The sequence below is a fragment of the Salvelinus alpinus genome, chromosome 5, assembly GCF_045679555.1.
Source record: "Salvelinus alpinus chromosome 5, SLU_Salpinus.1, whole genome shotgun sequence".
Classification (NCBI taxonomy): Eukaryota; Metazoa; Chordata; class Actinopteri; order Salmoniformes; family Salmonidae; genus Salvelinus; species Salvelinus alpinus.
Genome location: NC_092090.1, coordinates 25,683,029 through 25,696,797, shown reverse-complemented (window position 1 = coordinate 25,696,797; position 13,769 = coordinate 25,683,029). Strand labels below are relative to the sequence as shown.

The 13,769-nt window shown below is 46.5% G+C and overlaps 1 protein-coding gene across 2 annotated transcripts in view; it reads right to left on the bottom strand.

The window, feature by feature from the left end:
* LOC139575811 (sodium-dependent noradrenaline transporter-like) overlaps window positions 1-13,769 on the bottom strand; it is a 56,477-nt gene that overhangs the window by 23,771 nt on the left and 18,937 nt on the right. For both annotated transcript variants that reach the window (XM_071401136.1, XM_071401137.1), the window contains exon 5: window positions 1,668-1,806. In XM_071401136.1, the coding sequence (XP_071257237.1) occupies window positions 1,668-1,806 (139 nt within the window). The remainder of the gene's footprint in view (window positions 1-1,667; window positions 1,807-13,769) is intronic.

Here is a 13,769-nt window from a genome sequence, read left to right as displayed (position 1 = left end):
ATGACAACAGTAGTGTCCAATACACCACCTGGACACAACACAACACAGAACATTAGCTACATGACAACAGTAGTGTTCAATACACCACCTGGACACAACACAACACAGAACATTAGCTACATGACAACAGTAGTGTTCAATACACCACCTGGACACAACACAACACAGAACATTAGCTACATGACAACAGTAGTGTTCAATACACCACCTGGACACAACACAACACAGAACATTAGCTACATGACAACAGTAGTGTTCAATACACCACCTGGACACAACACAACACAGAACATTAGCTACATGACAACAGTAGTGTTCAATACACCACCTGGACAACATAACATTACAGATGACTCATTATTGCTGTGAGATCATGTCCTATGACATGCAGACATCATGTGAATTGTTGTATTCTCCCTGGTCTGTCAGCTTTGGTTATCGTATAGATGTTCTTTTTCAGATGTGTGTAGACTCACGCACCAAGCCGTACTAAACAGGGCTTAGATCTGTCAACTCAGAGACTGGTTATTGTCACACTCAGGTTACTGTTTATAGATTTTATTTCTCAAGGTAGTGTAGCACAACCACAGTTCATTTTGTGTACAGTAGGAGTAAGTGCTATACTAGGGAAAGGGAAGGGGGATACCGAAATGTGTCTTTCCGCATTTAACACAACCCCTCTGAATCAGAGAGGTGCAGGGGGCTGCTTTAATCAAGGTCATCGGCGCCCGGGGAGCAGTTGTTGTTGGGGGTTAACTGCCTTGCTAAAGAGCAGAATGACAGTAGGAGTGTGTGTTGTATTACAGTAGGAGTGTGTGTTGTACTACAGTAGGAGTGTGTGTTATATTACAGTAGGAGTGTGTGTGTTGTATTACAGTAGGAGTGTGTGTTGTACTACAGTAGGAGTGTGTGTTGTACTACAGTAGGAGTGTGTGTTATATTACAGTAGGAGTGTGTGTGTTGTACTACAGTAGGAGTGTGTGTTGTACTACAGTAGGAGTGTGTGTGTTGTATTACAGTAGGAGTGTGTGTTGTATTACAGTAGTTGTGTGTGTTGTACTACAGTAGGAGTGTGTGTTGTACTACAGTAGGAGTGTGTGTTATATTACAGTAGGAGTGTGTGTGTTGTATTACAGTAGGAGTGTGTGTTGTATTACAGTAGTTGTGTGTGTTGTACTACAGTAGGAGTGTGTGTTGTACTACAGTAGGAGTGTGTGTTGTATTACAGTAGGAGTGTGTGTTGTACTACAGTAGGAGTGTGTGTTGTATTACAGTAGGAGTGTGTTGTATTAGAGTAGGAGTGTGTGTTGTATTACAGTAGGAGTGTGTGTTGTACTACAGTAGGAGTGTGTGTTGTACTACAGTAGGAGTGTGTGTTGTACTACAGTAGGAGTGTGTGTTGTATTACAGTAGGAGTGTGTTGTATTACAGTAGGAGTGTGTTGTATTAGAGTAGGAGTGTGTGTTGTATTACAGTAGGAGTGTGTGTTGTATTACAGTAGGAGTGTGTGTTGTATTACAGTAGGGGTGTGTGTTGTACTACAGTAGGAGTGTGTGTTGTATTACAGTAGCAGTGTGTGTTGTATTACAGTAGGAGTGTGTGTTGTACTACAGTAGGAGTGTGTGCTGTCCTAAGCGGTAGGGTACAGCACAGTGTCTCAACAGTACCTTGCCGGAGGACTTGACACCCTTCCAGAGACTGAAGTAGAGAAGAAAGACCACAGCCACCAGACAGAGGACCAGCTCCCAGCGAGGCATGCCCAGGTCCTGGATCCCCCTGCTCTCATGGAGGTGGAGTACGCCACGCCTGGAGAACACACACACACACTAAGGCTGAGTCCCGATTCTACAAGCTTCTACCGTAGTGTCCTTTGCACACTTTCACATGGCCAATGCTTACACCAACCCTATGCTTTTAAATCAACGACGGGGAGTCTGAAAGTGTGTAATTCTGGAAAAGGGTGTAGAATCTGGAAGCATCCACATACTTAACAAGACAGTGGTGTGGAGGATGACATGTGTAACACACAGACCACACACACTCCAACAACACACCCAACTTAATTTAGACCCAGATTTATGACCAAACTGTCCACAGCATAGATACCTCATAAAACACAAAGAAAAAGATAGGAAGATAGACATGCCTTATTAGGAAACATACAGTATAAGGCTATATTGCAGGCTACCCACAGTATTCTCTTTTCCCTGGTCAGCCCCCAGAGTGCTGTGTTTGTATGGTGGATCCACCCAGGCTATGACTCAGCTAGGACAGACTCAACACATGAACAGTCCCTGTCTGACCCTGAGAAGAGCGAGGGGAGTCACCTGCTCTAAGGGAGGACAGGATTCTGACAACACCCAACAGTCAGTCATCTACACACCATTTACTCCAGTCTGAACTTAAACCACTTCAATCAGGTAGAAAGTGTGTAGAAATGATAATGAACTCAACTTTTTAAAATAATCTCAACAACTTTTCTTCAATCACAGTATTTTCAATAAAGAGCTATCAGCAGCAGTATTTTGGTTGATTTTGTGGTCTCAAGCCAGTGAGATTATTAACATGAATATGGGCAAAATGTAATTACTGACAATGAATGAGGTGGGAATGTTGTTCACTTGTCATATAATTGCCACATTTAATATCAATATAGCATTAAAAATAGTTTTCCAGATTGTATTTTGGCGATTATTTTTCGCGATGTGAATACTGGGTCACGACAGAGACAACTTGGTTCAATTTGGTTCCTGAGGTGTTAAAACCCAGTCACAGCATCTATACATTCATCATGGAACTAACCATTCCACAAGCTTACTGTTACTGCTCACTAAATCAAACAACTTAAGAATGAGAAGCAAAGTTCAAAGCTTTTATCTCAACATACTATGATCACCATTTGTTCTGTATCCATTCAATCATCTAGCTAACAGAATCACGAGGGAAGAATGAAGGACTCAGGGTTTGGAGTACCTGAGAAAATATGTTCTACTCTTAACATGCACAAAAGCACGCATGCATGCACACACACACACTCTCTCACACTCCTTCAAAGACCTTGGCAGCTAGAGGTTTTAATAACAGACTTTGTCAACCCTCTTGGGAGCCATTCCCCTCAAAGCACTCTGACTACTACTCTCAGTTGAAGGGGCGCTCAAAGCACTCTGACTACTACTCTCAGTTGAAGGGGCGCTCAAAGCACTCTGACTACTACTCTCAGTTGAAGGGGCGCTCAAAGCACTCTGACTACTACTCTCAGTTGAAGGGGCGCTCAAAGCACTCTGACTACTACTCTCAGTTGAAGGGGCCCTCAAAGCACTCTGACTACTACTCTCAGTTGAAGGGGCCCTCAAAGCACTCTGACTACTACTCTCAGTTGAAGGGGCGCTCAAAGCACTCTGACTACTACTCTCAGTTGAAGGGGCGCTCAAAGCACTCTGACTACTACTCTCAGTTGAAGGGGCGCTCAAAGCACTCTGACTACTACTCTCAGTTGAAGGGGCGCTCAAAGCACTCTGACTACTACTCTCAGTTGAAGGGGCGCTCAAAGCACTCTGACTACTACTCTCAGTTGAAGGGGCGCTCAAAGCACTCTGACTACTACTCTCAGTTGAAGGGGCGCTCAAAGCACTCTGACTACTACTCTCAGTTGAAGGGGCGCTCAAAGCACTCTGACTACTACTCTCAGTTGAAGGGGCGCTCAAAGCACTCTGACTACTACTCTCAGTTGAAGGGGCGCTCAAAGCACTCTGACTACTACTCTCAGTTGAAGGGGCGCTCAAAGCACTCTGACTACTACTCTCAGTTGAAGGGGCGCTCAAAGCACTCTGACTACTACTCTCAGTTGAAGGGGCGCTCAAAGCACTCTGACTACTACTCTCAGTTGAAGGGGCGCTCAAAGCACTCTGACTACTACTCTCAGTTGAAGGGGCGCTCAAAGCACTCTGACTACTACTCTCAGTTGAAGGGGCGCTCAAAGCACTCTGACTACTACTCTCAGTTGAAGGGGCGCTCAAAGCACTCTGACTACTACTCTCAGTTGAAGGGGCGCTCAAAGCACTCTGACTACTACTCTCAGTTGAAGGGGCCCTCAAAGCACTCTGACTACTACTCTCAGTTGAAGGGGCCCTCAAAGCACTCTGACTACTACTCTCAGTTGAAGGGGCGCTCAAAGCACTCTGACTACTACTCTCAGTTGAAGGGGCGCTCAAAGCACTCTGACTACTACTCTCAGTTGAAGGGGCGCTCAAAGCACTCTGACTACTACTCTCAGTTGAAGGGGCGCTCAAAGCACTCTGACTACTACTCTCAGTTGAAGGGGCGCTCAAAGCACTCTGACTACTACTCTCAGTTGAAGGGGCGCTCAAAGCACTCTGACTACTACTCTCAGTTGAAGGGGCGCTCAAAGCACTCTGACTACTACTCTCAGTTGAAGGGGCGCTCAAAGCACTCTGACTACTACTCTCAGTTGAAGGGGCGCTCAAAGCACTCTGACTACTACTCTCAGTTGAAGGGGCGCTCAAAGCACTCTGACTACTACTCTCAGTTGAAGGGGCGCTCAAAGCACTCTGACTACTACTCTCAGTTGAAGGGGCGCTCAAAGCACTCTGACTACTACTCTCAGTTGAAGGGGCGCTCAAAGCACTCTGACTACTACTCTCAGTTGAAGGGGCGCTCAAAGCACTCTGACTACTACTCTCAGTTGAAGGGGCGCTCAAAGCACTCTGACTACTACTCTCAGTTGAAGGGGCGCTCAAAGCACTCTGACTACTACTCTCAGTTGAAGGGGCGCTCAAAGCACTCTGACTACTACTCTCAGTTGAAGGGGCGCTCAAAGCACTCTGACTACTACTCTCAGTTGAAGGGGCGCTCAAAGCACTCTGACTACTACTCTCAGTTGAAGGGGCGCTCAAAGCACTCTGACTACTACTCTCAGTTGAAGGGGCGCTCAAAGCACTCTGACTACTACTCTCAGTTGAAGGGGCGCTCAAAGCACTCTGACTACTACTCTCAGTTGAAGGGGCGCTCAAAGCACTCTGACTACTACTCTCAGTTGAAGGGGCGCTCAAAGCACTCTGACTACTACTCTCAGTTGAAGGGGCGCTCAAAGCACTCTGACTACTACTCTCAGTTGAAGGGGCGCTCAAAGCACTCTGACTACTACTCTCAGTTGAAGGGGCGCTCAAAGCACTCTGACTACTACTCTCAGTTGAAGGGGCGCTCAAAGCACTCTGACTACTACTCTCAGTTGAAGGGGCGCTCAAAGCACTCTGACTACTACTCTCAGTTGAAGGGGCGCTCAAAGCACTCTGACTACTACTCTCAGTTGAAGGGGCGCTCAAAGCACTCTGACTACTACTCTCAGTTGAAGGGGCGCTCAAAGCACTCTGACTACTACTCTCAGTTGAAGGGGCCCTCAAAGCACTCTGACTACTACTCTCAGTTGAAGGGGCCCTCAAAGCACTCTGACTACTACTCTCAGTTGAAGGGGCGCTCAAAGCACTCTGACTACTACTCTCAGTTGAAGGGGCGCTCAAAGCACTCTGACTACTACTCTCAGTTGAAGGGGCGCTCAAAGCACTCTGACTACTACTCTCAGTTGAAGGGGCGCTCAAAGCACTCTGACTACTACTCTCAGTTGAAGGGGCGCTCAAAGCACTCTGACTACTACTCTCAGTTGAAGGGGCGCTCAAAGCACTCTGACTACTACTCTCAGTTGAAGGGGCGCTCAAAGCACTCTGACTACTACTCTCAGTTGAAGGGGCGCTCAAAGCACTCTGACTACTACTCTCAGTTGAAGGGGCGCTCAAAGCACTCTGACTACTACTCTCAGTTGAAGGGGCGCTCAAAGCACTCTGACTACTACTCTCAGTTGAAGGGGCGCTCAAAGCACTCTGACTACTACTCTCAGTTGAAGGGGCGCTCAAAGCACTCTGACTACTACTCTCAGTTGAAGGGGCGCTCAAAGCACTCTGACTACTACTCTCAGTTGAAGGGGCGCTCAAAGCACTCTGACTACTACTCTCAGTTGAAGGGGCGCTCAAAGCACTCTGACTACTACTCTCAGTTGAAGGGGCGCTCAAAGCACTCTGACTACTACTCTCAGTTGAAGGGGCGCTCAAAGCACTCTGACTACTACTCTCAGTTGAAGGGGCGCTCAAAGCACTCTGACTACTACTCTCAGTTGAAGGGGCGCTCAAAGCACTCTGACTACTACTCTCAGTTGAAGGGGCGCTCAAAGCACTCTGACTACTACTCTCAGTTGAAGGGGCGCTCAAAGCACTCTGACTACTACTCTCAGTTGAAGGGGCGCTCAAAGCACTCTGACTACTACTCTCAGTTGAAGGGGCGCTCAAAGCACTCTGACTACTACTCTCAGTTGAAGGGGCGCTCAAAGCACTCTGACTACTACTCTCAGTTGAAGGGGCGCTCAAAGCACTCTGACTACTACTCTCAGTTGAAGGGGCGCTCAAAGCACTCTGACTACTACTCTCAGTTGAAGGGGCGCTCAAAGCACTCTGACTACTACTCTCAGTTGAAGGGGCGCTCAAAGCACTCTGACTACTACTCTCAGTTGAAGGGGCGCTCAAAGCACTCTGACTACTACTCTCAGTTGAAGGGGCGCTCAAAGCACTCTGACTACTACTCTCAGTTGAAGGGGCGCTCAAAGCACTCTGACTACTACTCTCAGTTGAAGGGGCGCTCAAAGCACTCTGACTACTACTCTCAGTTGAAGGGGCCCTCAAAGCACTCTGACTACTACTCTCAGTTGAAGGGGCGCTCAAAGCACTCTGACTACTACTCTCAGTTGAAGGGGCGCTCAAAGCACTCTGACTACTACTCTCAGTTGAAGGGGCGCTCAAAGCACTCTGACTACTACTCTCAGTTGAAGGGGCGCTCAAAGCACTCTGACTACTACTCTCAGTTGAAGGGGCGCTCAAAGCACTCTGACTACTACTCTCAGTTGAAGGGGCGCTCAAAGCACTCTGACTACTACTCTCAGTTGAAGGGGCGCTCAAAGCACTCTGACTACTACTCTCAGTTGAAGGGGCGCTCAAAGCACTCTGACTACTACTCTCAGTTGAAGGGGCGCTCAAAGCACTCTGACTACTACTCTCAGTTGAAGGGGCGCTCAAAGCACTCTGACTACTACTCTCAGTTGAAGGGGCGCTCAAAGCACTCTGACTACTACTCTCAGTTGAAGGGGCGCTCAAAGCACTCTGACTACTACTCTCAGTTGAAGGGGCGCTCAAAGCACTCTGACTACTACTCTCAGTTGAAGGGGCGCTCAAAGCACTCTGACTACTACTCTCAGTTGAAGGGGCGCTCAAAGCACTCTGACTACTACTCTCAGTTGAAGGGGCGCTCAAAGCACTCTGACTACTACTCTCAGTTGAAGGGACGCTCAAAGCACTCTGACTACTACTCTCAGTTGAAGGGACGCTCAAAGGTTCAAGTGCTTTACCGGAACATATATAAAAGAGGGGAGACAGCAGGAAGACAAATGGTGTCTCATCCTTCCCTACAGAAATATTGTTTCCTGCTATCTATCTCCTCATTCCCAGATCATCCTCGGATCTTCCCAGGACAGGCATACTGAGCCACACCTGCTCTGAGTCCCACCGGACTGACAGCGGATCTGGATCAACTTCCAGCTCAGCGATATTAGGGAGCATCCCGTTCCTGCTCTGCATCTCAAGTGGCACCCTATTCCCTTTATAGTGCACTACTTTTGTCCAGGGACCATAGGGATTTGGTCAAAAGCTGTGCACTATATAAGGGAATAGGGTGCAATTTAAAGACACTGCCTTGCTCAAAGGGAAGCAGGGGTCAGAGGTCATAGTGTTTAAATGATCAACGGTATTGACCAATATTGACCTCTAATGAGAACGGCCATGTGTTTTTCCCCTCTTCTTCTAAACTGAGTAAGGAGGAAGGAGTAAACATGAGTCATCACAAGTGGACAGTATTATGGGACATCTGATCTCATTCTAATATCAGAGGGTGCCCTAAAACAATTTAAGTTTACATCGAGATGACAGATAGTTTGTTTCTGCTTTGAAAACACGGCGTTTAAAAACCCGGTAATCATAGCTCCCTGAGGAGCGGGTTGATGGCTGCTTGTTTCTTCATCTCCAGTCTTTGAAACAGGCCTGAGGCTCAGTGTTACAGCCCAGCCGAGGGCTCACCGCCATTGGGGAGAGAGATGTGGGACTCCATGGAGCCGACAACAAAGAGCCAGGCCAGAATTATGCTCACCACGAAGCTCATATCCAAGACAACATGATCTTTAGGGTCTCCTCTGTCTCTCCAAGACCTGATGTTTTGTCTGCTGTCTCTTTCTGGAGCCCTCAAAGTTGTTGTCATGTGTTACTGCCATGCTATGTTGTTGTCTTAGGTCTCTTTATGTAGTGTTGTGGTGTCTCTCTTGTTGTGATGTGTGTTTTATCCTATATTTGTATTTTTAATCCCAGCCCCGTCCCAGCAGGAGGCCTTTTGCCTTTTGGTAGGCCGCCATTGTAAATAAGAATTTGTTCTTAACTGACTAGGTATCCCCCTTTCCCTAATACTATGTTCACTTGCCTAGTTAAATAAAGGTTAAATCAAATCAATCAAAATAACACCCATCCTATTCATCAGAGAAAGAGCTGTCTAAGAGCTGCACATCAAAACAATCCATCCTTTAACTTCATTATCTGTTTCTGATTCCTCCTCTCTGTCTGTTTGACCGGTGGGCTAGCGAGGCGATCCGATCCGGCGGGCAGCCTCTCTCTGTGATTATGCTGATAAGTGTAGCTACGAAATTACATGTGGAACTGATGCCCCCGGATGGTTACACAACCCACTGCCTGGCAAGCCAGAAGAGAAGACACAGGAACAAGCCAACTGTCTGTCCAGACTAGACACCAAGGACAAGGGGACTGTCAGATCAGACAGCCCAGTCCTAAATATGTCTAACCGACGTGATTTATATCCTGATGATAATACATTTAAAGCTGTTAGAACACGCGTTTCAAAATAGTTTTGCCACTTCACCAGGTAAAGAGAGAACGAGAGAGAGAGGGCAGGGGAGGGAAGAGGAGAGGGAAGAGGAGAGGGCAGGGGAGGGAAGAGGAGAGGAGAGGAGAGGGCAGGGGAGGGAAGAGGAGAGGAGAGGAGAGGGAAGGGCAGGGGAGAGGAGAGGAGAGGAGAGGAGAGGAGAGGAGAGGAGAGGAGAGGAGAGGAGAGGAGAGGAGAGGAGAGGAGAGGAGAGGAGAGGAGAGAGGAGAGGAGAGGAGAGGAGAGGAGAGGAGAGGAGAGGAGAGGAGAGGAGAGGAGAGGAGAGGAGAGGAGAGGAGAGGAGAGGAGAGGAGAGGAGAGGAGAGGAGAGGAGAGAGGCTGTCTAAGAAGGACAGAACGGAACAAGAGACAGACACGTTGATATTTCTGACTAGTCATGTATAGGCAGGGGGTCTAGGGTTGTTGTGGTGCTTCCAGGCTGTACAGTCCATCTGATATCACACTAACCGTAAATGTTATCAAACATCAACGCATGTTCTTTGGACCAGTTATTCTAAAAACAAACTCTTATCTGCTTTCCCTGAAATGGTCAACACATCAGTGATCTGAAGCTAATTGGCCAAAGTATATCAATCCCTAAGGCCTCTTTTACAAATTCTGGGCTAAAATGTTCTTTAAGAAGCATATATACACAACAGAGACACACATATAATATGGTAGTGATATGAACAATATGCCATTAAAAAAAAGGACAACAATGTCTTCCAGGAAAAAATTCAAGCAATACTGTATGCTTTATCAAATATTATTGACTAGTATTAATCTCTTTGGCCATTTTCTCAGACATGTACAGCACGTTCTCCAGAATGAGGTAAACGTCTGACTTGACTTTAAGTAGGCACACCAAGCAGGATCACTAATTACTACAAATACCCTCAGAACCATGCAAGTGGAACTGATGGAAAGTGAGATTGATCAAATAAAAGCTAATTATCTCCTATGTAATTGTTCAAGCAATTTCGTCAAAAAACTGTTTAATTGAGCACTTCATCAATCGAGTGACATTGAAGTCAATCATCTAAAAATGCAAATAGCCCTTTTTTAAGGAAGGCTACACTCTTAGAAAAAAATAGTTCCAAAAGGGTTCTTTGGCTGTCCCTATAGGAGAACTCTTTTTGGTTCCAGGTAGAACCCTTCTTGGTTCCATGTAGAACCCTCTATAGAAAGGGTTCTACATGGAACCGAAAAGGGTTCGACCTGCAATTAAAAATGGTTCTTCAAAGGGTTATCCTATGGGGACAGCCGAAGAAACCTTTAAGTTTCTAGATAGTGTAACAGTTTAACTTTAGTCCGTCCCCTCGCCCCGACCCGGGCGCGAACCAGGGACCCTCTGCACACATCAACAACGGTCACCCACGAAGCATCGTTACCCATCGCTCCACAAAAGCCGCGGCCCTTGCAGAGCAAGGGGAACCACTACTTCAAGGTCTTAGAGCAAGTGACGTCACCGATTGAAAGGCTATTAGCGGGCACCACCGCTAACTAGATAGCCATTTCACATCCGTTACAATAGCACTTTTATTTCTAAGAGTGTATCAGGTTGCTGGATCGAATCCCCGAGCTGACAAGGTAAAAAGCTGTCATTCTGCCCCTGAGCAAAGCAGTTAACCCACTGTTCCCTGGGCGCTGAAGACGTGGATGTCGATAAAGGCAGCCCCACACACCTCTCTGATTCAGAGGGGTTGGGTTAAATGCGGAGGACACATTTCAATTGAAGGCATTCAGTTGTACAACTGACTAGGTATCCACCTTTTCCTTTCCTTTCCCTTTCCATCAAGTCAAGCTATCCCTGATACTAAATCAAACACAGCTATTTTAGCATGTAAAGGATGTAAAGAATCTATAGAAACCATCTGTTGTTGATGAAACGGTGTGAAAATCTGATGTTTCAACGTTCACACAGGATGTGTATAGCATGTCTGCTGATTTAAATACAGATCGTTGTTGAACTGACCATGCAAGGACCACTGGGATATTCCTACTAAGACCAAAGTCCAGCCTGAGGATGTATTGGACTGTTGGACTAGATGTACCAAGCTTCTATCACATACCTTTACCCTGGTCATACATCTACAAACATGACTGATTACTTCTCTCAGTGTCTAGGTGATTGGCCAGTAGCTAGGTTGATGTTCTATATGGAAACATATTTGTGCTGGATTTAAGATTGAAGCGTTTGATCTTGAGAACTATGGGCACCTGGGGGGTAGACAGGTCATAACCTAACAAGTGTTCATGTTGACCTGTGCCCTGACCCCTGACTTTTAGGGATTAGCCTCTACCATGCAGAGCGCCGAGTGAGCCACCCTGCCACGTGACTCACCTTTAACACTAATTGAACTGCCATGGTTTACAAACACATGTTAACATAATAAAACTAACTAGGTTATCTAACAAGAATAATACATACATAGCACTGTGTATCAAATGCATGCTGTGTCAAAAGGAGTTTAAATCAATGGTCTATAAACAGTCTCCTCTGACCTTCCCAGAGAACATGATAATAAAATGTTCCATTAAGGTTCAGCTAACCTCTGGTGGACTTGCAACGGCTCTTGGATATATCCCACTGATAGAGGGTGGGCTAGAGAGCCAACTAGAGTCAGAGAGGGAGAAACATGTCTAAAGCAGGGAGACAACTAGAGTCAGAGGGAGAGAAACATGTCTAAAGCAGGGAGACAACTAGAGTCAGAGGGAGAGAAACATGTCTAAAGCAGGGAGACAACTAGAATCAGAGGGAGAGAAACATGTCTAAAGCAGGGAGCCAACTAGAGTCAGAGAGAGAGAAACATGTCTAAAGCAGGAAGACAACTAGAGTCAGAGAGAGAGAAACATGTCTAAAGCAGGGAGACAACTAGAGTCAGAGAGAGAGAAACATGTCTAAAGCAGGGAGACAACTAGAGTCAGAGGGAGAGAAACATGTCTAAAGCAGGGAGCCAACTAGAGTCAGAGGGAGAGAAACATGTCTAAAGCAGGGAGACAACTAGAATCAGAGGGAGAGAAACATGTCTAAAGCAGGGAGCCAACTAGAGTCAGAGAGAGAGAAACATGTCTAAAGCAGGAAGACAACTAGAGTCAGAGAGAGAGAAACATGTCTAAAGCAGGGAGCCAACTAGAGTCAGAGGGAGAGAAACATGTCTAAAGCAGGGAGACAACTAGAGTCAGAGGGAGAGAAACATGTCTAAAGCAGGGAGCCAACTAGAGTCAGAGGGAGAGAAACATGTCTAAAGCAGGGAGACAACTAGAGTCAGAGGGAGAGAAACATGTCTAAAGCAGGGAGACAACTAGAGTCATAGGGGGAGAAACATGTCTAAAGCAGGGAGACAACTAGAGTCCGAGGGAGAGAAACATGTCTAAAGCAGGGAGACAACTAGAGTCAGAGAGAGAGAAACATGTCTAAAGCAGGGAGACAACTAGAATCAGAGGGAGAGAAAAATGTCTAAAGCAGGGAGCCAACTAGAGTCAGAGAGAGAGAAACATGTCTAAAGCAGGAAGACAACTAGAGTCAGAGGGAGAGAAACATGTCTAAAGCAGGAAGACAACTAGAGTCAGAGGGAGAGAAACATGTCTAAAGCAGGGAGACAACTAGAGTCAGAGGGAGAGAAACATGTCTAAAGCAAGGAGACAACTAGAGTCAGAGGGAGAGAAACATGTCTAAAGCAGGGAGACAACTAGAGTCAGAGGGAGAGAAACATGTCTAAAGCAGGGAGCCAACTAGAGTCAGAGGGAGAGAAACATGTCTAAAGCAGGGAGACAACTAGAATCAGAGGGAGAGAAACATGTCTAAAGCAGGGAGCCAACTAGAGTCAGAGAGAGAGAAACATGTCTAAAGCAGGAAGACAACTAGAGTCAGAGGGAGAGAAACATGTCTAAAGCAGGAAGACAACTAGAGTCAGAGGGAGAGAAACATGTCTAAAGCAGGGAGACAACTAGAGTCAGAGGGAGAGAAACATGTCTAAAGCAGGGAGACAACTAGAGTCAGAGGGAGAGAAACATGTCTAAAGCAGGGAGACAACTAGAGTCAGAGGGAGAGAAACATGTCTAAAGCAGGGAGACAACTAGAGTCAGAGGGAGAGAAACATGTCTAAAGCAGGAAGACAACTAGAATCAGAGGGAGAGAAACATGTCTAAAGCAGGGAGCCACCTAGAGTCAGAGGGAGAGAAACATGTCTAAAGCAGGGAGACAACTAGAGTCAGAGGGAGAGAAACATGTCTAAAGCAGGGAACCAACTAGAGTCAGAGGGAGAGAAACATGTCTAAAGCAGGGAGACAACTAGAGTCAGAGGGAGAGAAACATGTCTAAAGCAGGGAGCCAACTAGAGTCAGAGGGAGAGAAACATGTCTAAAGCAGGGAGCCAACTAGAATCAGAGGGAGAGAAACATGTCTAAAGCAGGGAGACAACTAGAGTCAGAGGGAGAGAAACATGTCTAAAGCAGGGAGCCAACTAGAGTCAGAGGGAGAGAAACATGTCTAAAGCAGGGAGACAACTAGAGTCAGAGGGAGAGAAACATGTCTAAAGCAGGGAGACAACTAGAGTCAGAGGGAGAGAAACATGTCTAAAGCAGGGAGCCAACTAGAATCAGAGGGAGAGAAACATGTCTAAAGCAGGGAGCCAACTAGAGTCAGAGGGAGAGAAACATGTCTAAAGCAGGGAGACAACTAGAGTCAGAGGGAGAGAAACATGTCTAAAGCAGGGAGACAACTAGAA